Raw genomic sequence first — 26,593 nt, 5'->3', positions numbered from 1 at the left:
GTAGCGACAGTTGAGTAAGTGATATGTAGCCTTCCATGTTGCCTGTTACCCAAGCAGGAGGGTTTGCATTCTGACCACTGGTGCCACTTTTAGCCTTTATAGAGCTTTTTACGTGGCCTGTCTGCCTCTCAGGCTGGTTGTGGGATGAAACCGCTTAGGGTTGTGTGCATCTGTTTTGTTTTTAAAAATATGCTCCTGTCCTCCAGAAGGAAGCATGTTAAACATGAAGGTGAATTGCCCAAGTATTTACAGTTTTTGCATTTTGGAACATTTGATGCCAAAAAGAAATACACGTGTGATATGTCACAACAGAACGGAAGAATCATTGCAAATAGAAAGTTATGGGGAATGAAATCCTGTAGAAGTTAGTTACAAGAACTGGAACGTGCATCTCTGCTTTACTTTTCTCATGGAAAATGGGGTGAGGTGGCGGCAAATGCTCAGTTACTGGGTGGGAAGCTTCACACTGGAAGCGCTGGGTGCTGAAAGCCGTTGCTGCTACCGTTACTTGAGGGGATTGTTACTATTACTGTTATTTAAGGGGACGTAGAACTAAAATTAATATGGACCATACTTGTTTTCACTAATACCCTGTGTATATCCCTTTCTCTTTTAGGTTCTTGGTCGGGTATAAGAGCTTCATATACTTACCAACGGTCTTCCTGCTAAGTTCCATTTTTTGGATATTTGTGACTTGGTTCATCTTATTCTTTCCTCATATCCTTAAAGCTGAAATTTAAATATTTATCTCATTTTGCCTTTCAACAGTAGTAATGCTAGTTAGAAATTTAGATAATAGTAGAGATCCAGGAAATTCAACTCCTATTTGTAGTCATTTTAATTATTCTGGTTGACGAGGTTTAGTGTTGAAAATCTTCTCAGTTCTGGAAATAATCTTAGAGCACACCATGGAACTGGTAGGGGTCTAGAATTCATTACTCACAGAAAAGAAACAGTAGAATGAATTATTATTTTACTTGGACCCGTAAACATTTGTTGTATTGCCTTGAGATACTCTCTTCAAGGTCAGATCGTTCTTTTAACTTGGTTGGCAGTGACAGTTGATTAATAAATCTTCTGGGTACCAAGATGGCCTGTACGGGAGGGGTATTTGGGGAAACGTGTCCTCCTCAGCTGTGGTCAGCACAGTGTTGCTGTCTATAGCTGTGATTCTCAATCCACACTAAAAATACATTTACATTGCCACCCAAAATGTACGTGAAACAGAAAATTGATACTCCCGATATGTGCTTTACTCTGAAATTTTGTTACTTTATGATGTTCCATTTCCTTTTTAAAAATGCTGGTCACAGTGCACTTAATTCTTTCATGGCCTGCTAATGGATGGCAGCTGTTTTCAAACCAAAAGAACTCCTCTAAGGAATAGGTTTATCTGTTGAGGAACTGGGCTCAGGCCAAGGCCAGCTTGGGAGGTGTGTTGTGCTCTTGGGGTTGACTGAGCCTAGTCACGTAGAAGTGGGGATAGGGCATACTTCCTGGTTTACGGCTATTTATAGCTCCCAGTAGGAGGGAGGTATTTTTGTCTGATTTTTATCTTCCCACTTCTTTCCAGGTTCCTATTTCCCCTGCAGAGACTAGGAAGCCATTATAACCTTGCTTTCTTTATAGGGTAGGGGAAGAAGGAATGTGGTAGATAGAAATGTACCTATAAACATACTCCCTCAGCTTCTGTGTTGTCTCTTTCTGGTAATGGCATCTTTGGAAAGAAAGAATGGTGTTCATGAGAGAGATGCATATACTCAATTGAGGAATATTTTTTCCACGGGAATCAATGTGAAACGAGAGAGGCAGATGAGTTCTCAGTGTGCATACGTTTCCTTTCATCATAGTATGTTTATACTTCAATGATGCTTTTTGTTTCTGAGCCTTATCTCTAATATTCTTCAGATTCCTTTAATGTAAATGAGTGGTACAGCATACCGTGGAGTTCATTTGGCTTTTATCAAAGAGGTTATTACATATAGCCTTTGTCTCATGATTACTAATGTGGGGGCAGCTTTGTAAGCACTAGCCTCATGATCACTGCTTAATGGAGGCTTGGATGATATTATGTAATATAAAAATACATTATAAGTAATGAGCGTATTAAACAATAGCACAGTATACACCCAGAATCACTTGGAGAAATCCCAAGGCTGGTATATTCAAGGATAATTGACATCATTCTAAGGGGTGGCTGGCATTTTTGCTTAACAGCCCAAGTAGTGGTAGAGTAAACACAGTTTTAAACTTGTGTTTCTTGATGAATTTTTAAAATTTGAGCAATTCACAGTATTTCGCTTTTGGCAGAAAAAGTGAGATACTGTTTATATTGAATTATTTCAACTTTGCCGAAGTAATATCAATAAGAATGTGGCTCCACTGTAGTTTGAGAGTCTCAACTACAGAACTTAGTATTCAGGTGAGTTTCATTACAAGCAGTCACCATCTGTGACGATGCCATTAATCCGAAGAATTGATTTCCAAAGCTAGACAGATTCTTAGGATGTCAGAGTGGACAGGATGGGATATTTTCCTTGCCTGTGCCGCCGAAAAGCCTTTGATCCACATGCCCCTGTGAACCTGCTGCTGGTGAGTGTCAGTCAGTAGGTGGCAGACTTCGCCGTCAGATCAGTGTTTTGAGAGCTGAATGTTAAATGCTGTTTGAAACTGCTCTGGGTATGACTTGACTGTGCTACCCTGTAAAGACCCATCCTGACTAGTTAGACTGATCTTGTCTCAGATTGCCAAGTCTGGATCGTGAGGGAGTGTCCCCTCTCACAGTCCATTATGGGAAAGTGTCTGGGGCGCTGTGGAAGGAGTACTGTCTTCTGAATCAGACAGAATGAGTTTGAGTTTGGTTCTTTTTCTGACTCGTCATGTACCATTGGGCACATTATTTAATTTCTCTGAGTCTCAGTTTTGCCATTAAAAAAATTCCTGAAGGATAAGAGTACCAAGTTCATGGGATGGCTGCAAGGATTACTGTACTGTGATGTCTGTAAAATGCTGACCCCATTGCGTAATTGGCATTTTCTAAATAATACTTACTTCATTATTAATTACTCTTATGAATAAAATCTGTGTGGAAGGCTGCATGTTGAAATTAATTTTAAGGGAAGCTCTAGGTTTGTTCCTCAGAAGATCACTTCCTTTTGGTGCCTTTTATATGTTCAGCATTAATGTATATGGCTTTTATGAAACAGGATCAAATGGAAAAAGTAGGACCTTACTGATGCATTTGGAGGTGAGATTAAGAACCAGAAATGGTGACGTACAGAATGTTATGTCTATACCTCTGGCTTGTTGCGGAAGGAGTGATGCAGCTTCAGATCAGGTGAAAGAGTAAGAGCTTTGACTAAAAGCCCCATGTAGGGAGTGATCTAGCTGCCAAGGAAGCCGCTGTGTTCTCCAGTAATAAATAGTACAAGGACGTGGGTGTCCCCGCAAAGGACAACAGCAGTCACACTGTCCCTAGCACTGGTCAGGACAACCCTGAAGTGTGTCTGCTCTGTTTTGAATTCTGTTCTTTTGAGAGAGAAATGGACAAACAGGAACGTAAAGCAGAACATGACCAGGAGACTGTTGCTGTACAAGGAACAAGGTTGCTGCTTATCCTGGAGGTGTGAGTGCTGCCGTCCGGTGTCACGTGTTCGGAAGTCTGTCACTCGGAAGCCAATGCATTGTATGGGATGGACATTGAATAAAACTGTATTGAACAAAGGAGGAGTAAGCTTCTGTAGGGTATAGATCGAAGGACAGCTATAGTGTAGATCTGTAGTGTAGAGCTAAAGGATCTAAGGAATGAAAAACAGTCCAAGTTACAGAAGGGCAAATTTCATTTCCATATGGAGAGACTTCTTAACTGCAGAGTCACCAGCTAACTGACGAGGCTGACGTGTGTATAAGGTCTGAGTACCACAGAACAGGCATCTTTAGATTCAGGGAAGGGCAAGAATTCTTCTCTGTAGGCGATCAAGAAAGACCTTCAAGGGGAAGGAGAGTGTGTTAGGTCTCGAAGGCAGTTAGGGCTTGGACATCCTCAAAGTGTGCTTCTGGAAGTAGCTGGGGACAGTGGGGAGCATTTGAGGTTAATGAACCACACAAAGCAAGGGCATGGAAGCAAGGAACATTTGGCTTTTATGTGAGGGGATAGAATGCATTCATTTTACTTGGAGAGAGAGGCTCCAGTGATTCTCCTGCAATTTGTTCTGAAAGTTATTCAGAACAGGAGCCCAGCGTTCCGTCAGGTCCGTATGTGGAATCATACGCTTCAGCTGAATGTGTTTTTGAGGATGTGTCATGTGTGCCGATCAAAGTTCAGTGGGAAGAAAGCAGGATGTGTTTCTGTAACTAAAGGTCTTGACTTACGTACTCTGAAACAATGCTGTTAATTCATTCTAAGTAAACTTTATTTGTCGGAATTCCATTTCGCACAACTCTTCCAGATCCTATCTCTTTCTTAAAGCCAGGCACTTCTGTAGACAAATGGATACATTTAACCACCAAGGTTTGTTCCTGCCTACCTCAACCAGATGTGGTTGCTGCTGGTTTTTGTGGGTTGGAGCAGTGCTTCTTGAACTGTTGTGTGCATGTGGACCCCTTAAGGATCTAGTTAAAATCCAGAGTCTGATCCTGCAAATCTGGGCTGAGGTCTGAAGCTCGAGTGCCTTTCTAACAAGCTCCCAGGGAAAGCCATTGCTATGGGTCTATGGACCACACTTTAAATAGCAAGGGTTAGAGTCTATTTTATGGCCATCTTTTCCACTCCAAAGTTTGGCACAGGACAGCTTGAGGGGTGCCTGGGTGGCTCATTTGGCTAAGTGTCTGCCTTCAGCTCAGGTCATGATCTCAGGGTTCTGGGATCGAGCCCTGTGTCAGGCTTCCTGCTCACCCAGGAGTCTGCTTCTCCCACTCCCTCTGCCCTCCTCCCTCCACCCCCAACTAGTGCTTACTCACTCTCTCTCTCTCTCTCTCCCTTGAAATAAATAAATAAAATCTTTTTAAAAAGCTTGATAATACCTTCGAAGGCAGATACAGTTACCGTGTCGATGATGATTTAAATTGGGCAAGGAGAAATGGTTTACTACTGGTGTATTGGCTAATTACTTGGTGCACCTTCATTCATCTTTCCCTAGAGCAAAATTTTGCTTTTTATACAAGGAATTTGTATCATTTCAAAATGGGTAATGTTTATCCTTGAAATACTTTTTATCTTAATGTGCCTGTAATATGTTCCTTTCCCAAAATAGCATTTGATTTGTAATTACCTTGCACAGAGAGCAAATTTTTTTGTGTATTTCTAAATTAATACAACCTAATACATCACAGGGATTCATTATTAAACTTTCAATTAGGAAATTTTTGCAAGCATTTATCTAATATATAAAGAAATATTTTAAGTTGGAATCTCTGAATCAAGGGGTTTGTTTCTTTGATTTTGTTTAAATGATCAATAAATATTCTTTTTGATACTTACAAGAGAGCTATAGTTACACCATGAGAGATTAACTTATTTGGATCTGAAATGTTTTTCAGTCCTCAGGATATTCCTCATACATTACAATTATTCCTATCAATATTTCATGAGTGTCAACTAATCGGGAGGGATTAATTACTAGGAACTATGAGCAAATTCCTGTAGAACAGAGGATGGGGCCAGGTCTGGGGGCAGGGATATGTATATGTAACGGAAAGTGAGGATAGAATGCAGAGAGATTTTCAGGCACCAGTGATGGAATTTGCTTATGTCATAATCATACCGTTCTTAGTGGAAGTTGATACATTCCTTAACGTGGCTTTCACATCGAGCAGGCACCCCTTTCTATTTTGCTTTCCTTCTCAGCATAATAGGCTTCCTCTACTTTTTCTACAAGACTTGGGCAACTGATCCAGGCTTCACTAAAGCTTCTGAAGAAGAAAGGAAAACGGTGAGCTTTCTTTACAATGTTCCCTTTTTAATTTTTTTTTTAAATAAGAAGTTCATAGCAATGTTGTTGTTCGTCATGGCTGCATCTCTAGTGCCGGGCAAGTAATAGCTGCGAGATAAATCAACGAAGTTGAGATTTCTCCAGGTCGTGCTTTTGTTTATTTATGTAAAAATCTTAAAAAATATTTTTATTTTCTCTTAAAGTCATACCCACCAAGACTTTTTCAAATGTAATTTCTGTCAGCAAACCTGATCTTGGTTTCTTCCAGTAACATATAGATAATGATCATTTAGCTTAAGTTCTCCCAATTTAATACATGGAGCGTAAGCAGGCAGGGGCAAGGGGGGAGTCCTCACTGACAAGAGATGCCTTTCTCTTCCTCAGATGTGAAGCTGTCAGTTGACCTGCATGGCTTCCTTTGCTTGTGAATGTTCAGGAGTCGGGGAGAGTATTGTTGTTTGTGTTACCTCTATCCAGTGTTCCTGAAAGATAAGCCATGGTGCTTATAACCATCAGTTCTGATGTCTACTGATGAGTTTTGTTTCTTTTTTATAAGTGTATATATGTGTATGTCTTTTTCTCTAACAGATTATAAGTAGGGGATGCTTGCCATTCATGGAGAGACGGGGAGGTTAATTTTGTGCTTTCTAATTTATTGGCTGTGCTTGAAAATGCAGCCTTGAAAAGTCACATTATTTTCAGGTATACGATGATTTGGTGGCAGGTATTCCAGATTGCTTTTCTGGCTGCCTCAGTTTGGAGAGAGAGCTGGGAGAATGGTCTATAACATGCATTATACATTCCCTAGTAACACGTAATCATAAGGTCAAATTTCATGCCTTTCAGAATATCATCACCCTTGCAGAGACTGGCTGTCTGGACTTCAGAACGTTTTGTACATCATGTCTTGTGAGTCTTTTTTTCTTTCCCCCCTGTAGTAAGAAAGCAGATTCTTGGTAACATTTCTCATGTAAGCCTTCATTAAATCTTCATGGTATATTTGTACATCTGCATTTTTACCAGCTTCCAATTTTGTATTACTATTAGAATAGTTTTCTGCCTTGAGTGTATGAGGGAATGTTTATAGTTTCTTCAAGTTGCCTGTGGTTAAATCTCTCTGAATGATCTGTAGTATATTTGGATTGCTTTTTCTACCACGAAGCATATAGTAGAACTAACTTCAACTCACAGGCTCACGATGACCCTAGAAACCACTTAGTGAAACCTCTCATTTTGCAGTTGAGGAATCAAGGCCTAGAGGGAGGAAGTAACTTCCCCCAAATTTTTGGCAGAGCTAGAAATGTAACTTGCATTTCCTTTTTCCTTTTTCTTAATCCAGTGCTCATTCTGCTTCCTGGTGCTGCCTCACTTCCCTTTCATCAGTGTGAAAAGGCTCTGGAAGTCAAATCCCTTTTAGTGATGGCCTAATCAAAATAGATATCTGGAAGTAAATATTAATAAGGCATTCCAGAGGCTCAACATGAACTGATGGTCTACTTAGGATTATCTGTGCTTGTGTCTTTAGGATTTAGGAGTAAGATTTTGCTTGTGATTTGTTACCACTTTAAGACACTGATATTTTTGCTTAGACCTGTCTTAATTGCCCACTTAGGTAAGGAAGCCTTTAAGGTCACTTCATTGCCACGTGTGCAACTCCTGTGTCGCTCGATATGATCAACATTGTCTGTGGACTGGACGGTGCATAGGTGAGAGATGGAATTTTTTTAGTTAACACTATGAAGTTAAGCATATATTTAGCTATGTGTGTGTGATTCATAGAAAAAAGTGGAAGGGCATCTAAAGGGTCCATTTTGGGGCTCTTATGGAGAATCCTTTCATGGTGTAACACTCTTGGAAAACTGTCAGTGTTGATAATAATTAATGTGGTTTGTATAGTATTTTAGAGTTTATAAAGCACTTTTGAATATAGTATCCTATTCAATCATCAGGGCACATCCCAAGGTTGGTATTACTATATCCATTTTAGAGGTGAAAAAATACTAAAGGTAAATTATTTGCTTGAGATTGTTTTAGGAATACCAGTCTTCTATACCAAATTACCAGGTTCTTAGCATGTTTTGTGACTTGAGTCTCTCCTTTACTCCTCCACTTGCTTCCTTCAAAGCTCAGGTAGGACCCAGACCCAGAGAGGATGGGGACTGTTCCTTGTCCTGGCCCCTGTAAAAACCAGGGGTTTATTATGAGGAGCTGCAGAGGAACTATGGTCATTTGTCTCCAGCAGAGAAAATCCTTTTAAAATCCTGAACAAAAGGCTGCTTCACAGCCAGGTTTCTTTGGTGCATTTTGACGTTCTCTTGTATTCCTAGAGAATAGGTGAAGAGGTAATTCTTAGGGCCCCAAGCTTCATAGACGCCATCCCACTGTAAAGATGGGATGGCTAGCATTATAGCCAGCAGCTTTGAATGGAAGTGGTAAAACACAGTCATGAGCCCATATATTTTGATTACACGCATTTGACATAGTGATCTCACGGGCATCCTCTTGTTTGGTTGCTATAGGCCTATGAAGCAGACAGAAGAGATCTTATCCCCATATTAAAAGCAAGGACATTAGATCAGAGCAGTTAAATGACTTGCCTACATTCACACAGCTGCTGATCTGTGAACCTAGGTCTGCCCATTGCAGTGGGCATTCCTCCTCCTGGACTGTGCTTCCTTTGGAGAAATGGGGACGTGGTAGTCATTTAGTGTCATTAGCATCAACGTGCTCCCAACTGCAGCATCAAGAGAGCAACATACACGAGAGTGGAGCTTGGTTGCTTGGCCCCGTTGCCCCTACTTCACTTCTGTAGACCTTTCTCAGGCTGCAGGTTGCCCCTCTTCTCCTGTGTTTAGTCTCCTGCAACATATCTATCTACTGCTCTTCAGATTCATTCTCTCTATTCCTCCGATCAAGTGGATCTCTGATGTTCCGAAATTGCACTTCTTAAACTCATCACATGGAAGGAAGGAAGGCATAGGGTATGTCTGCCCAAAGTCCTGCTGTCTCCCCTTCCTCCGGCACAGTCTTTGGCCCTCCTAGTGCTACATGTGTTTAGTAGATCTTGTTATGTCCAGAAAACGATGTCTTTTAGGTAAGCAACGAATAAATATTAATTCAGTTAACATGGACAGTTGCCCATGACATATCAGAGCTGTTTGGTTTTGGTTTAATGGTATTTAAAAGCAAAGCATAAGCTTATTTATTTTTTACTTTGGTGAAGGCTTTTGACAAGAAAGTGGCTAATAAAGTTTTGATATGGAAAATCATTGTAAGAAAGTATTAACTATGTTTTTTCTTTTTGATGTAGGTTTTGGCAACCATCGCTATTTCATATTCTTCTTACTTTTTCTTTCCATTGTTTGTGACTGGATTATATATGAATCTTTCATCTGTAAGTATAAGTTTTTCTTAAAACAAGCTCATGAACTCATACCCACATGCATTTTTCTTTTTTTCTTTTTATTATTTTTTTAAAAAACATTTTATTTATTTATTTGAGAGAAGAGATAGACAGTGAGAGAGAGCATGATCGAGGAGAAGGTCAGAGGGAGAAGCAGACTCCCCGTGGAGCTGGGAGCCTGATGCGGGACTTGATCCCGGGACTCCAGGATCATGACCTGAGCTGAAGGCAGTCGCTTAACCAACTGAGTCACCCAGGCGCCCCACATGCATTTTTCTTGGTAAATTCTTGTATATCCCATTCTGACTGGGTGACGATAAACCATACCCCTAATAAAAATGAAACGGCTGCCTCCAGGACTCAGCTTTGGGAAGCTGCAAGAAATGCTCAGAGCGATTAGTTGTTAGCACTTGGCAAGAGATTGGACCTCTCCTAAAGGGACCTTGATGGATTTGAGAAGTGGTCAACAATACAAATTCATTTAAGGCAAAGTGTAGATTGATCACCTAGTGAAGTGAAGAAAAATTAGCTGCTCAGGAACAAAGCTAGGGAAGTGAGAAGTAAATACAAGAGGAAAAAGAACAGGTTGGCAGCGGAGAGGTTAAGGGTGGGCAGAAGTGACCACAGTAGAGAAGGAACAAAAGTCTGACTGCCCGTGCCATTTGGTAAATGTCAAGTCACAGAGCTAATGGGACAGCTAATAGTCGTTGCAAGTTTGGAAATCATGACTTGGAAGAAAACCTTAGACCATTTATTCTGCATCCCTGAGAAGGGAAAATAACTTCTCAGTAGCAGTGTGAACACGCATGGAGGGAGCTCATGTAGGGAGTGACATCCGGCTATTCCAAGGTGATTAACCAAGAAGAACAGGGTTTAAGTTGAAGCAAGGATTTGGGTTAACTCTCACCAATTGTATGGCTATGCTTCGCAAACCTTAGAGTAGGTTACCTAACTGGGAAAACCCATAGCTCTCGTAGTTTATTTTGGTCTTAATTGTTTATTATTTATTTATTTTGAAGGCTTTGGTAGAATCTGGCCTCACTACGACTTTGTTTCCACCCACCCTCCTGTTATATTCATGCTCAGGTCTTAGTTGCCAATAGAACACAAGTTTATTTCCTGAGCTAAAATGTGGAATGATGCAGGAAGATGTTAGGAATGTTTTTTCTACTTTATTTTCTTTTTTCCTTAACATCCCAAGTACCAGCCCTCCCTACCTTCCCCTTTCCCCTACTCCAGTTTTCTTTAAATTTTGTTTAGTTCTTGAAAAAGAAATCTTCCTACTCTGTCCCTAAGCCTCCCAGTCCCCTTCCCCCGAAACATCCAGTATTACAAGTTTTGGTTTGTTTGGGGTTTCATTTTTCGAGATTCTTAATATCTATGTGAAATGGTGTCTTTTTTGCAACAGCATAGGCATGGAGAGGGCTTCAAGTTACCTTGTTGGCTCCTTTCCCCTCTGACACCTTGGATGTCTGTGATCAGTAGGAAATGCTTTTGTAGCTCAATGTGACCGTCACCATCTCAAATGGAGCAAATAGTCAGAGGGTTGTGATCTCTGGTCTCATTTCTTGTCAAAGGCCATCAGTAATCCTGAGATTGGAATCCAAAAACCTCTTAAATTATGTCCTGTGGTATAAGAAATGAAAGATGTCTTGACAGTTCTATTGAAAGAACTGCCCTTTTAAGGCCTAACAATAAAACATATTCCTGGAAAACCTTTTTAAGCTGGCCCATGGACCGATTTGTCCCTTGGCCTTGATCCTAAGGGACACGAGCCAGATTTTACACCACTCTTGTCTCTCCTGCTTCTCTCTTCACTAAAAATAGTCACCTTTGTTTGGTGTCTGTGTCAAGCAGAAGACTGTATTGATAAGGACAGAAGTAATTTTCCATCACTTTCGTTCTTTCCAAGTTGCTTTCTTATTACATGCATTGGTTCTTCCCTCTACTTTGTCTTTATTCCCTGGCTCTGATCCAATTTCTGTATTTTCTTAGGAATGGTCACATTTTATATTCGCTTGCAACCATGTAGGCTAGCTGAACGTATTTGGTTACTTTTACCCCATTGGTATTCAGACAGTATTTCTTTACACCGAATGAGGACATTGTAGTATTTATCATTATTTCACCAGATGGAAAAAATGAACTCGTGCTTCACTTTTCTAGCGAGGTCTCACTATCATCCCACCCTCGTGGTTTTCCATGAAAATTCCTGTTGCTAGGGCCTTGACGTGCACCCTCCTCGTGTAAGCCAGCGGCAGCTGCTTTGGGTTCCCTGCAGAAGTAGCTGCATCTGTTTCATCTTCCGTGAGGTCTGCTCGCAGGGTGGATACTCAGAAGTGTCAGCCTCCTCCATGTTACAGGGAGAAAGATTTTTTTTTTAATTTATTTTATTTTATGTTAAAGATTTTATTTATTTATTCATGAGAGACAGAGAGAGAGAGAGAGAGAGAGAGAAGGAGGCGAAGGGAGAAGCAGACTCCCCACTAAGCAGGGAACCCGACGCGGGGCTCATTTCCAGCACCTGGGATCATGACCTGAGCCAAAGGCAGACGCCCAACCAACTGAGCCACCAGGCACCCTGAAAGATTTTAGATCATTGTTAGAAAGAACATAAATGTCAGAGCTATCTAAAGATGAAAATGATCAGACTGGAACAGTAGGAGTCCCCTGTCATTAGCCAATGACCACCTGATAAGAATGTATTAGTATTACATATGAAAGTTTTATAGTGCATAAGATAATGTATGTCCCATTTGTAGCCATATCTTTGACATTAATTCTAAAGTCAATCCTATGAAAATTTCAGTTTGAGGTCATGCTGTATTATTCAAAAAATTCCCAGAAGAGAGCAGTAGAAATCCATAAACTCAAAGAAAATAGGTATTCTTTTCCATGCAGCAGCTGTTCCCTCTACCTGCTGTTGGGAATTACATTCTTTTTCTTTTTTTTTTTTTTGTCATATCAGGTGCATGGATCGCATCTTTGAGCAGCTCGAAAAGAGAGCGTAATTTGCCTTAATTTGTTGCCTTGATCGTTACTCTGTGATGATTGCCCTTAGAATGCTTGTGACATATAGTCATGAAAGATGGTTAGGAACCAAATGAGACTCAAAAGGGGGAAAAATAGATTTGAAGATTAAAATATTTTTATATATTTATATTTATGTGTGTGTGTGTGTGTGTGTGTGTGTGTATAAAATTATAAAAATTTTTAAGACTAAAATTTTTAAGACGGGTAATAGTAAAGTTAGGGATTCATTTTCTTTCCATCATAGGAGCTCTTAAGTGCTGCTTTGGGAAAATGTCTGAAACTACTTATCAAATTGTTGGAGGCATTTATGAAACCTCAAGGTGCAAATTTGCAGAGTTCCTTTATTTATTTATTTTTTTAAGATTTTTTTTTTTTTTTAATTTGAGAGAGAGACAATGAGAGAGAGCGTGAAAGGGGAGAAGATCAGAAGGAGAAGCAGACTCCCCATGGAGCTGGGAGCCTGATGCAGGACTTGATCCTGAGACTCCAGGATCATGACCTGAGCTGAAGGCAGTTGCTTAACCAACTGAGCCACTCAGGCACCCCAAATTTGCAGAGTTCTTATTTCAAAAATGATTCGCCCTTTATACACAGTCCTGGTGCCTACACAAGTCATTGGCTTTACAAAATCTTGCAGACTTGTTCCCTTGTTCCTGCCGCTGCCTACCCACATTCTCCTTATTGCTGCCCTTAGCTGCATGGCTTATGGAGTCACAAGGGCCATGGTGAAGTTCTGCCTTTTCCTAGGGCGTCTCTCACGATTCCCTTACCTGAACTTTCTCCCCCTACAGGATGAATCATGGTGCCAGTGCACCATGGTACTTCTGTACCCCCAATAACCGCAAGCTGTTAGGTCGTGTTCCAGTGGTATCTGGGTGCTTACGGGATTTCTTGTGCCTACAGCAATGGCCTGTGGATCTGAACCCTTACAGACTCATCTCTTGCTGTGTATCCTGAACAATGAGTTTTCTAAGCAGATATTTATTAAACACAGCTGTTCTGCATTATCAAGTCCTTGAACAGTTAACTTCAAGCCAGTTTATTTTATGCTGAATATACGATGATTTTAGTGGTGGTGTTACAGACCTTTTTTACTTTTATTCCTTTCCTGCCAACCACCAATGCAATGCTGTCGTAGTCTTCATGAGCAGTGAGGTACTATTTTATCATCTTTGTTAGTTAAGCTGGCATTTGGAAGATAAATTTATAAAGTTGGGTTCTAGTCTGTGTTACCATGTCTTACTTTCTCTTCTCCCTGAATAAAAGTGCAGTGATTTTATCTTCTTGAAGAACGATCACTAGTTTGTTGCCTTTTTAAATAATGAGTTCCATTTCTTGTGAATTCACAGATTGGTCAAATCATTGTGCCACAACATTCAGAGAAGATGGACTATGGACCTACCTCAATCAGATTGTGGCCTGTTCCCCTTGGGTTTTATATATCTTCATGCTAGCAGCTTTCCATTTCTCATGGTCTACATTTTTATTATTAAATCAACTCTTTCAGGTATTTATTTCTCTTTTTATAATGCATTTGAGTAAAATTTCCAGTAGCCTGTAATAAGGTCGAAAGACTTGAATTTTAAATCAGAAGGTTTTTGGGTCGTAGTTCCACCCCTATTGCTTACTCTCTGGTTGTAGGCATGTCATTTGACTCTGGAATGTCAATTTTCCATGTCATTTAACTCTTGAATTTCAATTTCCTTGTGTGTAAAATGGAGTTGATAGTGCTATTCTCATAGGATCGCGTAAAGGTTAGAATAGTAAGTTGTTAGCTTGTCCCTAGGAATGATCTAATCCGACCTTTTTATTTTATGGATAGAGTTACAGAGAGGTGAATTGACTTGCTCAGGGTCACTCAGTGAGTAGCGAAATCAGAACTGGAGACCTAGGTCTTCTGACAGCCTCTTCAAAGGCTTTTTTCATCATATAGTTAAATCATAAGGTGTGTGAAAACATAAAATATAAACAGCATTGTGAGATACTTTGAAACATTTGCGAGATGATTCTCTGCCCTCATTTTTTCCAACTCTGTTTGTTATCCTGTTCATTACTCAGTGCTTAAGTGGATAGAAGGGGGGAGAAATGCAAGATCCATCACCAACCAGTGGACGCGGTAATTACACTTCTAGGGAAGGTCACAGCCATTAGAAAGTTCATGCTCCAGGGCAGTAGCCACATTCAGCTTCCTGTGAAGCTACTGTCCTTTTCCTGCTGTCTGCCTTCCCTCTGAGCATAACCTAATTCTTGTTGTTGCTATGGCCTGCCCTCGTGGAACAGACAGCCGTGATCAGTCTGAGCCAGTTACCGTCAGACCTCAGATAATTCGAGCATTACTCATCAAAAGCACAATGCATTCCACTTTTACAGGGAAGGAACCAATTCTACAGTAATAAGGAGAAAGAAGGAAAGACAGACAAAGGGGAGAAATGCTAAGGAAGGGAATGAAGCTGGTAACACTGAACTGAGGCTTCTGAATATTCATCTTCATCTCCTGCCTCTCTGGTATCTACACACTCAGGCAGGAGGAATGAATGTTAGCATCACTGATTGTTAACACCTTATAATACCTAATATTTATATATGCTTTCCATATTCCAAAGCACTTCCTGTCTCTTTCCTGACAAAGAGTTGAGTCCTAGGGATGCCTGGGTGGCTCAGTCAGTTAAGTGTCTCCCTTTAGCTCAGATCATGATTCCAGGGTCCTGGGATCGTGTTCCTTGCTCAGCAGGAAGCCTGCTTGTCCCTCTGCCCGTTGTTCCTCCTGCTTGTGCTCTCTCTCTCTCTGACAAATAAATAAAATCTCCAAAAAAAAAGAGTTGAGTCCTAGACTGTGCCATAGCAGTGTCTCCATTTTTTAGATGAGAAAACTAAGCCCCTGAGAGGTTAAGTGTCTTGTTTTGGCCACGTGGCTGGTGAGAGGGGAACGAGAAGTAGAACCGAAGATTTGAGACCTCAATTCTAATTTTCTTTCTTCTTTTCTGGACTCTGAGGACAAGTACAGATATATGTGAGACTATAATATTAGTTGTTTTTTTTAAAAGATTTTATTTATTTATTTACAGAGAGAGAGAGATCCCAAGTAGGCAGAGAGGCAGGCAGAGAGAGAGAAAGGGGGAAGCAGGTTCTCCGCTGAGCAGAGAGCCTAATGCGAGGCTCAATCCCAGGACCCTGAGATCATAACCTGAGCCAAAGGAGGAGGCTTAACCCACTGGGCCCCCCAGGTTTCCCCTTTTTTTTTTTTTTTTTTTTTTTTTTCTTCTTAAAGGTTAATGTTTCTTACAGTTTCTAAGGCAAGAAAATGGACTCAAAGTTTTGGATAGTTTTCAAATTGAGGAATTCATGGTAAAGTTGTTTTCTTAATAAAACCATTTAGTTGTTAGAAGCCTTTCATTTGCTGACTGCTCTAGTGAGTCACGGGTTTGACTGTAGTAAGACAGAGCACAGACTCTGGTAAGGACCGTGAACTTTATTCTCACACTGACTGAGGTGTCTGTCTCAGTTCTGCTACTTTCTAAGCGGTGTGACCTTGGACCAGTTATCCACCTCTGGTGGCTTCTTGAACAGGGTATTTTAAATATATTATGTCAAATCCTTCAACAACCCGATGAGGGAGGATGGTGTGATAATCTCTGTTTCACAGATAAGAACTTTGATATTTGTGTTATTTTGAGGATTAAATGGAGTACCTCAGTGACTAGTAGGGTTTTAATGATTTGGGGGGTTTTTAAGTTACCTCAACTCTTACCCTTCCCCAAATTATGGATTTGAATGTCCTTCACTTCAGATTGACTTTTTCAGTTGGCCCTTTCCAAAGAGCTGCTAAGAAGCATACACAAGGTGAGATCATTGCAGTAATCTTGACCTTACTTAGTTTTATTCAACTAAAACCTACATGCTGCATGTGCTGAGAATCTAAACAGGCTTGTAGGCCATGGCTTGAATTACCAAAGCAGTTACTTCATTACTGTGCTTTGTTGAATGTTAATAAAAACAGACACTCAAAAAAATAAGTGCTCAGGGGTGCCTGGCTGGCTCAGTCGGAAGAGTGAGGGTCTCTTAACCTCGGGGTGGTGAGTCCAAGCCCCACATTGGGTGTAGAGATTACTGAAAAATAAACAAACTTAAAAAAAACAAACAAACTCGGCTACTAGATTTACTTAGTCTCATTTAGAGCTGTTGAGTTGTTGTCGTCACCGTGATCCTTGGTTAGAAGTCTAGGTTATACTGTATTCGGGGGCGCACTGAATGTTTACTGCTGTCCTGAGATGCACTAAGAGCAACAGAACCTCAACATAATGGTATTTTTCATGTACCTTCCAACCTTCTTTTGCAGATTGCTTTCCTGGGCCTGACCTCCCACGAGAGAACCAGCCTGCTGAAGCAAAGCAGGCATATGAAACAGACATTATCCCTCAGGAGGACCCCATACAAGTAAGTCAGATCTATTTTGGCCACTGCATCCTGTGGAAGATGCTAGTCTAGTCATTGGTTTGCCAGCCTCCTGCCACCACTCGGGCAAGCTGCTCTCCCCTAACTTGCTGTCTGGCGGAGTTGACCCTCTTCTTTCTTGGAAGTCTTAGTGACAAGAGGTTTGTGGTAAGGTCATGAGCACCCAGGTGCTAAGAATTTGGGACTTGGTCTGTTGGACTCAGCACAAATAGTTAAAGTGACTTTGAAGTTTTGCCAAGGTGGGGAATCTCTCCAGTCAAGCCACATGGTCATAAGATTTCGTGTTGCTGGCCTGAAGTCAATGTGAGATAACCAAGCATGTGGCCGAGAATTCCAGCCACAGGGCTCTCTGCAGAAAGCATTAGGTTGTGAGGTTTGCCAAGATTTTCCACCTGCCTTTCTCTCACCCGTAATTCTTTTAGCCTTGTGTTTAATGAACCCATCTGTGTCAGGCGGAAGCTGCTGCTTCAGGTTTGGGGCGTGTTTCCTCCAGAGCATTGGTTGTATAAAACCTGTCCTCAGTTGAAAATGAGAGTGTTTGTAGGAAGGCTGTCATCCTACGATATGAACGATCAGGCTTTGAAGCTTATCTTCCTGTCATATATATCGGGGTCTTGGAGGCTGGGAGTGCTGCGGAGGTCACCCTGAGCCCTCGGGGGATTTAACGCTCACTTGCGTATCTCATGAGCAGTCTATTTTAAAGCACACTCGTGGTACAAGATGAAACTGTTAGGCTGTTAGACAAGGAGATCAGAGTCTGGGAGGGACTATGATCTGTGTTTAGAGGGAGAGGAATTGACTTAATTGGGAAGAGATGGCTAAGGTGATGGAGGGTGGCCGGTGGTGCCAAGCTTGTGGTGATCGGTTCAGACTGGCAATGATAGTAAAGTCCCTTTCCCAGTAGTTGACCCGAGGAATAAATATTGACTCCACTAGAGGATGAAAGCCTTTTGTGACTGAGGTAAAATTTTCAGCTGAGCCTTGAAAGACGTGGGGTGGGGCCTGATGGAGGAGGACAGACAGGGATTTCAAGCCCTAAAGAGCCCAAATGAAGGGCCTGAGTTGAGAGAACCGGGGCATGTGTGGGAATTACTGAGTAATGGCAACATACGCTGGAAGAACTAATGGGAAAGCCTTAGAGCTACTTTGCGTCTTGCTTCCAAAAACCTGCCCAAGTTACTTTTACTCACTAACTAGCTTTGGAGCCGCTCTCTTGAGGAGTGGTGACGATACGTTCCTGACAGCTCTCCCAGCAGCAGCAATGGCCCAGTCATCCTCATGCACAAATAAGTTCTAATGTGTATTGGGGGTTAGGTTTTTTTTTTAAAAAACATTTTATTTATCCACTTGAGAGAGAGCCTGAGAAGGGGGGGAAGGTCAGAGGGAGAAGCAGACTCCCCGTGGAACAGGCATCCCGATGCGGGACTCGATCCCAGTACTCCGGGATCATGACCTGAGCTGAAGGCAGTTGCTCAACCAACTGAGCCACCCAGGTGCCCAGGGGTTCGGTTTTGATAAGGTTTTTGGAGGACCAGACAGTGTCCAATAGGTAAGATTAATTGGGAAGGAGCTCCTTCCCTTTAGCTGGAACCACCACCTTCTAGCAGTTTGCCAAAATGACCAGCACCAAGGGAAAGAGGAGAAACACCCACTGTATGTTCTCTAGACCTTTTAGAAAAAAGAGAGGTGTTCCTTTGGCCACATACATGCAAATCTACAAAAAAAGTGTTACTGTAGACATCAAGGCAGTGAGCACCGTTCAGAAAGCTATGCCCAACAAATGTGACCGCGGCGGAACTGCAGGAGTCTACGGCGTCCCCCAGCTGTTAGTGTACACACACAAGGGCCAGATTCTTGGCAAGAGAACTAATGTATGTACTGAGCTCATGAGGCACTCAAAGAGCTGAGATGGCTTCCTGAAGCATGTGGAGGAAACTGATCAGAAGAAGGAAGTCAAGGAGAAAGGTACTTGGGTTCAGCTGAAGGGCTAGCCTGCTTCAGCCAGTGCTGCACTTTCTAAGAACCGATGGAAAGGAGCCTGAGCTGCTGGAACCCATTCCCTCTGAATTGTTGGTATGATAGGTCTAAAAAAAGACGAAAGACCTCTGGACTATTAAAAAAAAAGGAATAATTGCGAGGAATCGAGACAGGGCCCTATTTTACTTAAAAAGTTTAGGAAAAAAACCAGTTTGTTGACTATATTCTTTTGGCCTATCTGGCCTTTGAGATCATCAAAATGCGAATCAGGGCAATGGGAATGGAAAGCAAGACACTTATTGATGGCCCCACCATTCCAGTGAGTGGGGGACTCAGAAGGAGATCAAGTTGCTGGGCAGAAGCCAGGGAATCTCAGAATCAGGACTGAGGTCCGGAAATGGACGTGGGCTTTAGTTTTAACGTCCTCTAAGCCAGGGAACTGTCTGATCACCGCTGGATTCCTGCTTCAGGATCTTCAAAGCACCTTATCTGTTATAAATTCTCAGTGAATGTTTCTGGTCTGAATGAATGTCCAAACAGGAAATGTAGTAAGATGTGTTCTCTTCCTTCCTTGGCAGCCTTGGGTTCACGCAGAACCTCGCAGATTTCTTTCAGTGTGGCTGCTTTGGCTTGGTGAAGCCCTGTGCCGTGGACTGGACGTCACAATACACCATGGTCTTCCACCCAGCGAAGGAGAAGGTCCTTCGCTCCGTTTAAGAAAAGCGACCCCAGACTCTCACTCTGACCTACTTGTGTTTATGTTGATGCCCTGTGGTCTGCAAGTGAAGTGGAGATTCAGAGTTCACCTAAGTCCAAAGGAAAATGCAGGTGTTTTTTTTAAAGCTATTTGGTAAAAACAGAAGTTCTCAATAAAGGCATTACACTTTTAGATTTAGCAAGATGGACTGTTCCTGAGCAATCTTGGCAGACATCTAAAAAAACTTATATTTTTCACAAGAAAACACAAGTTACATTTTTTTGGAGATAATATTCAGTAATTATGGATAAAATGTGGTATTTTCAAATACTTTATTGGTTGTTTCAAACTAGTACTATTCTTTAAACTTGTAATTTTTGATAAATTATTTGTTTGTTTTATCTATAAATATGTAAAAAATATTTAAATAGATGTACCTGTTATGCTTTCACACTTAATAAATTTTTTTTTTTGTAGTTGAGATTTCATTTCTGACACTTAACACTTTTAGAATCTTAAAATGAGAAAAGGTGTATATAGGACATAAAGAAACTGATTCACAGTTCCAGGAATGAGTTGAACTCACTGTTAACACCAGTAAGCAAGATCTAATTTAGTTTTCCATCTTAAAAAACTTAGAAAATTGAACAGAGGAAGTCTTAAAGATTAATTACTTCTTTTACTTAGTATCCTCAAAATATTGGACTGATGTGATTGTAATTGCTGATTTCCCTTATTCTGGAGGAGAAATGAATTCAACTTTAACTCTTGGTTTGTATATAAATGCCCTGGCATGGCCCCTTCCTGCTGAAAACCATTCCTTAAGGTTCTGTTGCTCTTGGGATAAAGGTTCTTATCATGACCTCCAGTCTTAACTCTGGACCACGCTTTATACTCTAACCACACTGACCTTTCAGTTTTTCAAGGATCTGTTCTTTCCTCTATAGAGCCTTTGCAAATAAGGAAACTAAAGCCTAAAGAAGTTCATGTGTTCTCCAGGGTCACTTAGATACTAAATGGGGTCACCACTCTAGAGCACCAGTCACCTCAAATACTGTCTGACACACTGTATGTGTTCAATAAACATTTAAATTCATTGAATGAATGAATGGTTTTTAAGCAGGATATGGTGTGATCATAATTGTTTGAAGGCTGATTCTTAGCTGGGGGGACAGAAGGACTTTCTCAAGCTATACCCTTTCCCTTTCTCTCTCTCTTCAAACTCTCAAAACAATTTGAGAAACAAAAGTATTCTCAAATTGTGGTCCATACACCATTTAATCAGAATTAGAGGGATGGGGCAGGGGCTCACTTGTTTAAAATTCAAATACCCTGCCTCACACCTTCCAAACTACTATATTCCAGCCTTTATAATTGATATATAATAAGGAAAACACATTTCATTAATTTAAATTATTCCATAGATTTATACATTGCGTACCATGATAGGTCTTTCTGACCATAAAACATGTAATTGGGCATACTAATCACAGAGCTTGCAGTCTCGAGGAAAGCTAAGATAAATGAGCCTATATTATAATGTAGAAAATATGAAAAGCCATAAGAGGGGTACAAATAAAATATTGTTAGAGTTTAGAGGTTGGAGAGAGTCTCAGTAGATGTGGTCGAGTGTTTATGGACGATATGGCATTAGAAAGGGTCTTTCAGTGATATTTATTTGGGAAATACAGAGTTGGAAGGGAAAGGCCTTCTCACATAGTGAAGACAATGGGAGAGTTTAAAGTATGGTTAGAACCATGACAGGCTGGGTCTCCAGGATGTTTAAAGTGGGGAGCTTGGTCAGTAAATTGGACTCGTTGATTTGGACTAGATCTCCAGGGGCCCTGAATGTTAAGCTAATGAGCTGTATTTAAGTGAGCAATAAGGAGCTATTTCTTTACTCACTTGTCAATAAAAAGTCTTTTTATATCATCTTGTCTGGTCTCACCAACCCCTGCCAAGTAATTACTCTCAAATTGGGGTCCATAGACGATTTACATCAGAATAACAGGCCTGCGATAGTGATGGGGGTGGTGTCTGGGGATCACTTGTTTAAAATTCAAATTCCTGGACCGCCTGGGTGGCTCAGTGGGTTAAGCGTCTGCCTTCGGCTCAGGTCATGATTCCAGGACCCTGGGATAGAGTCCCACAACCAGCTCCTTGCTCAGCCATCCCTTTGCCTGCCATCCTCCCTGCTTGTGCGCTTGCTCTCGCGCTCTCGCTCGCTCTCTCTGGCAAATAAATAAAATCCTTAAAAATATAAAATAAAATTCAGATTCCTCGAGTGAGTCTTGGAATCTCAGTTTTTATCAGGTTCCCAAGTGATTTTTTTTTAAACATACAATGTATTATTTGTTTCAGGGGTATAGGTCCGTGATTCATTTATATTTTTATTCACAGCAATTCACAGCACTCACCATAGCACATACCCTCCTCAATGTCCATCCCCCAGCCACCCCATCCCTCCCACCCCCTTCCCCTCCAGCAGCCCTCAGTTTGTTTCCTGAGATTGAGAGTCTCTTATGGTTTATCTCCCCAAGTGATTCTTATATATGATACAGTTTGAGAATCATTTATGTAGGGACTCTTGTCCCCACCATTCCATTGTGGTGTTTTCCTCAGGTTCATGTTGGTGGGAAAGTTTGGGGAAAAAAAAAAAAAAAGTTTGAGAGTTGATGTTTAATAACTAGACACCCTGGGTTTGAGTCCTGGAATTGCCAGTTATATGTGCATTTTACCTCTAAACAAATGACTTACCTCTATAATGCTCCAGTTTCCTCATTTGTATGATGTGGTATAGTAGATACCTCTAAACGTTGTGATGAGGATTAAATATGTAATAACATAGAAAGTGCTTTGGCCCATAAAAATGCTCAAGAAATGCTATTCATTCAGAAATCTTTGGAAAATTGACTAGAGGTAAGGAAATGTGCCATATTCACTCTTCCATACCCTGTGTCTGGGGACTAGGATTCTCAAAACTATAGTTTTCCTTGTCAGCTGAGTTTCCATTAAGTTCTGCCAGTAGAGAAGGAGGAGGGGAGAAGAGACTTAACTCCATTCTTCTTGCCAGTGCGTCCTCTCAGTGTTGTGGTTGTGAAGTGGCCTTTCACCCTGATGGTGACAGTTGGAGTCAGGGTCTAGCTTTTCTCCCACATTCAAGCCACCTCCCTCTTCCTCTCTTAGAAGCCCCAGCAAGAACAGACAGGGCTCTCTGCTGGGAGGTCTGACTCCCCACCCCCGGAGGCATCTGAATTAGGGTGCTCCCATCTCTTCTCAGCCCCAGGCATCGTGGCTGCTTCCTGCAGGTCCCATCTCTGTGCTAAATCAGTGTGCTCCTCTTTACTTTTTGAAAAGTATTAGCACCTACTTAGTCAATTCCCTCTGTTATTTTCTCTTTGTTAAAAAACAGTAACAAAACAAAACCAGAAAGCCTAGTGTAGTTTCTGTTTTTCTGACTGGAACCTGACAGAGAATGTTAGAGATAAGCTTTTTTTTTTTTTTTTTAAAGATTATATTTATTTGACAGAGAGATCACAAGTAGGCAGAGAGGCAGGCAGAGAGAGAGGAGGAAGCAGGCTCCCTGCCAAGCAGAGAGCCCGATGCAGGGCTCGATCCCAGGACCCTGAGATCATGACCTGAGCTGAAGGCAGAGGCTTTATCCCACCGAGCCACCCAGGCACCCCTAGAGATAAGCTTTTAACAATGTCCTAGGCAAGAAGTAATGAAGGCCTGAATTGTTGATTGAGTGTGGAGGGAGAGAAGGGAGAGTCAACGATGACTTTGGACCCAGTGAATGAGAGGGTGGCAGTGCTCTTCTGAGGAGTAAAGAAAACTGTGGAGAGACCAGGTGATGAGTTTGGTGGTTGGGGGTTACTAAGTTTGAGGTATCACAGGCTGTGCGGTAGAAAAGTCTGGAAGGCAGCTGTAAAGAGATCATGGCATGCATGGGAGTCATGAACATAGACAGATGAGGTTGTCACAGGAAAAAAGTAGAAAAACGAGATGCAAATGAAACAGGGAGTTGTCCACCTGAAATGGGAAAATCAATCCTAGAAAGAGACCAAAGATGACAACCCACGCAAAGAAAATGTGAGGGAGGAGGGAGCAGGAACACAGTCTTGTTGAACGTGGATTTAGGGAGCTGGAGATGAGGAGGAGGGACCAGGGAGGGGGTTGGAGGGGAGGACAGTGTAGAATTCAGGATGAGTTCAAAGAGGAAGGAGTCCCTTGTCAGGAGCTGAGGAGAGGACAGCTGAAGAGATACGGGATCTGTGGCTAGGAGGTTATCGGCCGGCTCGGGAGAGCCGTGGTGGCTGGGAGTGGGGTGGGCAGCAGGGAGGGCACTTGGATGCCTGATGCTCAGGCAGTAAGATGGAATGGAGTCTTAACGGTGATGGCCTTGAGATGAGCCGAGCCGGGAGAAGGCAGTAGCTTGGGGGTGAAGTGGCCAGGTTTGGGCTTGTTTGGTTTGTCGGGGCCAGGGGAGTGAGACTCTTAACAGTGTGAGGCCAGAACCTCATTCCTTTCCCTAAATGTCTGTGTAGTCACATCAGAGACTGCATTTAATCCCTTGCACAACTGTTAGGCACACTCCTGAGAATGCTTCCTGTGACTTAGCAGATGGGCTGGACACTGGGCAGTGAGAAGTGGGGCATCTTGGACGTGGCCCGTTTGGTAGTGCAGCTGTGGGGAGTTCACGCTGTCGTAACCGCCCCTCACATCTCACTGGCTTAACACAATGTGAGGCTAATTTCCCCCTCTTGTTACGGCCTGGTTAGCTGTTTGCAGACACTCTTGTCTGTGGGAACCCACGCTCCCGCCCGGCTAGTGCTTCCACCATTTCCTAGAGCCTCAGTGCCCCATGGCCCTTCTGCATCCACAGATGTGGAAAGAGAACGGAGACTGTCCTAGAGGTCTTGGGGGCCCGGCCTCCATTGGCCAGTCTCAGTCCCACATCCCAGCCAATGACAGGCAAGCCTGGAAAAAGTAGGACATTGCCCAGGAAGTTGAGCAGAAACACAAAGATGGCTAACACACAATAAGCTGCTTTCTTTGTTTTGCTTTTTTTGTTGTTGTTGTTGTTTTTCCGTTTCCAAACTCCTTCACTCCACATATAATAATCTCTTCTTTCACATTCTAGCAGAATTTGCTTGCAGTCCAGCCTACAGGCTCTCCTGCTCCCCTCCCTCAACAAATGTTTACAAAGTGCCGACTGTTCTAGAGCACTATGAATACATACACATCACATTCTAACAAAGGAGCAGATGGGAGTTCAAAATTGCAATGTGCAGAGAGCAGTGCTGTGTCACTTACATGCTGGCTGTGGAAACACAGAGGTAGATTAATTCTGCTCGGGAAGTTCAGGAAAGCTTTTGCAGAGGAGATGGCATTTGGCCCTTGACTTGATTATAGGAGCTCGCCAGGCTGAGAAGTTGGGTGAGGTGGTAAAGATGGAGGGGTCTCCATCTTCTAGACGTTTCAGGCAAAAAGAGCAGCATTAGCAGAAGCATGATGGCGTGAAGATACTTGGCCTATTTGGAAAGCGTCAAGTCTTTGGCTGGAGCTGGAGCTCGTCTGGAAGGTCTAAACCTAAAGTTGAAGGGTAGGTCCAAAGTCCTTTATGGACTTTGTAAAAGTCCTTATATGACGTATGGCATATGGGCCAAATTCTGTCCCTCTGCTTGGCTCCACATCTATATGTTGGAGTCCAAACTCCCAGAACCTCAGAATGTGATTGTATTTGAAGATAGGGTCTCAACAGAGGTAATTAAGTTAAGATGAGGCCTTTCAAGGTCCCTGATGCAGTAAGACTGGTGTCCTTGTAAGAAGAGGAAATTAGGACACAGACATGCATGGAGGGAAGGCCATGTGACGACACAGGAAGAGTGGCCATAGATGAGGGGAGAGGTCCTCAGAAGAAACCAACTCTGCTGACTCCTTAATCTCCGACGTGTAGCCACTGCAAGTGCATAAATGTGATTTCTGCTCTTTGAGTCGCCCAGTCCCTGGTCCTTCGTAATGGAAGCCCTAGCTGACTGCTACGTATTCCAAACGGTAGGAATGGAAGGGATGCATTCTAGAGACATTTGGACTCAGAATCAAGGAGGCTTGGGGAGTGAGGCAAGGGAGGGTGAGGGAGAGGGCAAAGCTAAGGATGACTTGAGTTTTGGGCTCAGTCTCGCAGGTGGATGGATGGTGGGGCTGGGAAATGTGAGATGATGTGGCGGAGGAGAACACTGCACAATCTGGTGATCATTTCGTGTGTGTATCCTAGCCCTCTGCAAGCCTGGAAGTCTCTAGGGTAGGGAACTTCCTAGTGAAGGCCAAGGGACTATATTGCATTTAAAATCCATGCAGGTTAAAGGGGACTTGATTGACTTATTTATCACTGATGTTATTAATTGTTTGATTGACATTGATGGGATCCCAGACAACTCTGGCCAAAAGCTTACAAGTTAAAAATAATCGCCGTACCCTGCCTTCTCCAGAGAATGTAAAATGTACGGTATTTCCACCCTCGGCTCATTTTACTAGAACTCCATGGCCGAATTACCCCAGCATGGGGTCTCTGGACAAATAAAGCGTACTTCTACCTTATCTCTTTGAAGGTAGAATGGGACACAACCCCTGCCATTCTATCCATACCAATCCAATAGAGAACATGATAAAATGTAATTGCATTTTAAGCATCAAAAAACTAGTAGGTAACAAAGTCAGTGAGGGGCTTTGTCTATATGATAACGTGTGTCATTAGCCCCGAAGTAAGTGCTCCTTTTAAAAGAAAGCCTTCTTGAGCCTTGGAGCAGAGATGAACCCATGGTTTCGTCTAGACACTCACTCGCTTTCATTTCCTCCCAGAAATCAGAATTCTCCCAGGGGTGGGCGAGATGCAGTCGTTGTTAAAAGCAGAGCCCCAAGAAAATATGCACGCCTGGGCTGCTGAGAACTTGCTGAGGAGGCAGAGACATTAATTGGCTGCATTTCATGGGTGAGGCCGGCAATTTGACGTAGGAGAGGTTTAGAGAAAATTGCTAAACCCTAGGGAATTGTCCCAGAATAAAAGAAAATCATCCTCCCGTTGTTTATAACACAGAAGCA

At 42.2% G+C, this 26,593-nt stretch overlaps 1 protein-coding gene across 1 annotated transcript in view; it reads left to right on the top strand.

Moving 5' to 3' along the window:
- LOC111150238 (zinc finger DHHC-type containing 13) overlaps positions 1 to 19,964 on the top strand; it is a 46,599-nt gene extending 26,635 nt beyond the window's left edge. The window contains exons 10-17 of the mRNA XM_022507663.1: positions 617 to 717; positions 5,806 to 5,930; positions 6,777 to 6,839; positions 7,543 to 7,636; positions 9,241 to 9,324; positions 13,716 to 13,873; positions 16,703 to 16,800; positions 19,374 to 19,964. Coding sequence (XP_022363371.1) covers positions 617 to 717; positions 5,806 to 5,930; positions 6,777 to 6,839; positions 7,543 to 7,636; positions 9,241 to 9,324; positions 13,716 to 13,873; positions 16,703 to 16,800; positions 19,374 to 19,512 — 862 coding nt within the window. The 3' untranslated portion in view covers positions 19,513 to 19,964. The remainder of the gene's footprint in view (positions 1 to 616; positions 718 to 5,805; positions 5,931 to 6,776; positions 6,840 to 7,542; positions 7,637 to 9,240; positions 9,325 to 13,715; positions 13,874 to 16,702; positions 16,801 to 19,373) is intronic.
- Positions 19,965 to 26,593: the final 6,629 nt, after the last annotated feature.

The sequence above is a fragment of the Enhydra lutris genome, unplaced genomic scaffold (genome assembly GCF_002288905.1).
Source record: "Enhydra lutris kenyoni isolate GAN:26980312 unplaced genomic scaffold, ASM228890v2 scaffoldscaffold22, whole genome shotgun sequence".
Lineage (NCBI taxonomy): Eukaryota > Metazoa > Chordata > Mammalia > Carnivora > Mustelidae > Enhydra > Enhydra lutris.
This window is presented reverse-complemented; position numbering and strand designations above follow the sequence as displayed.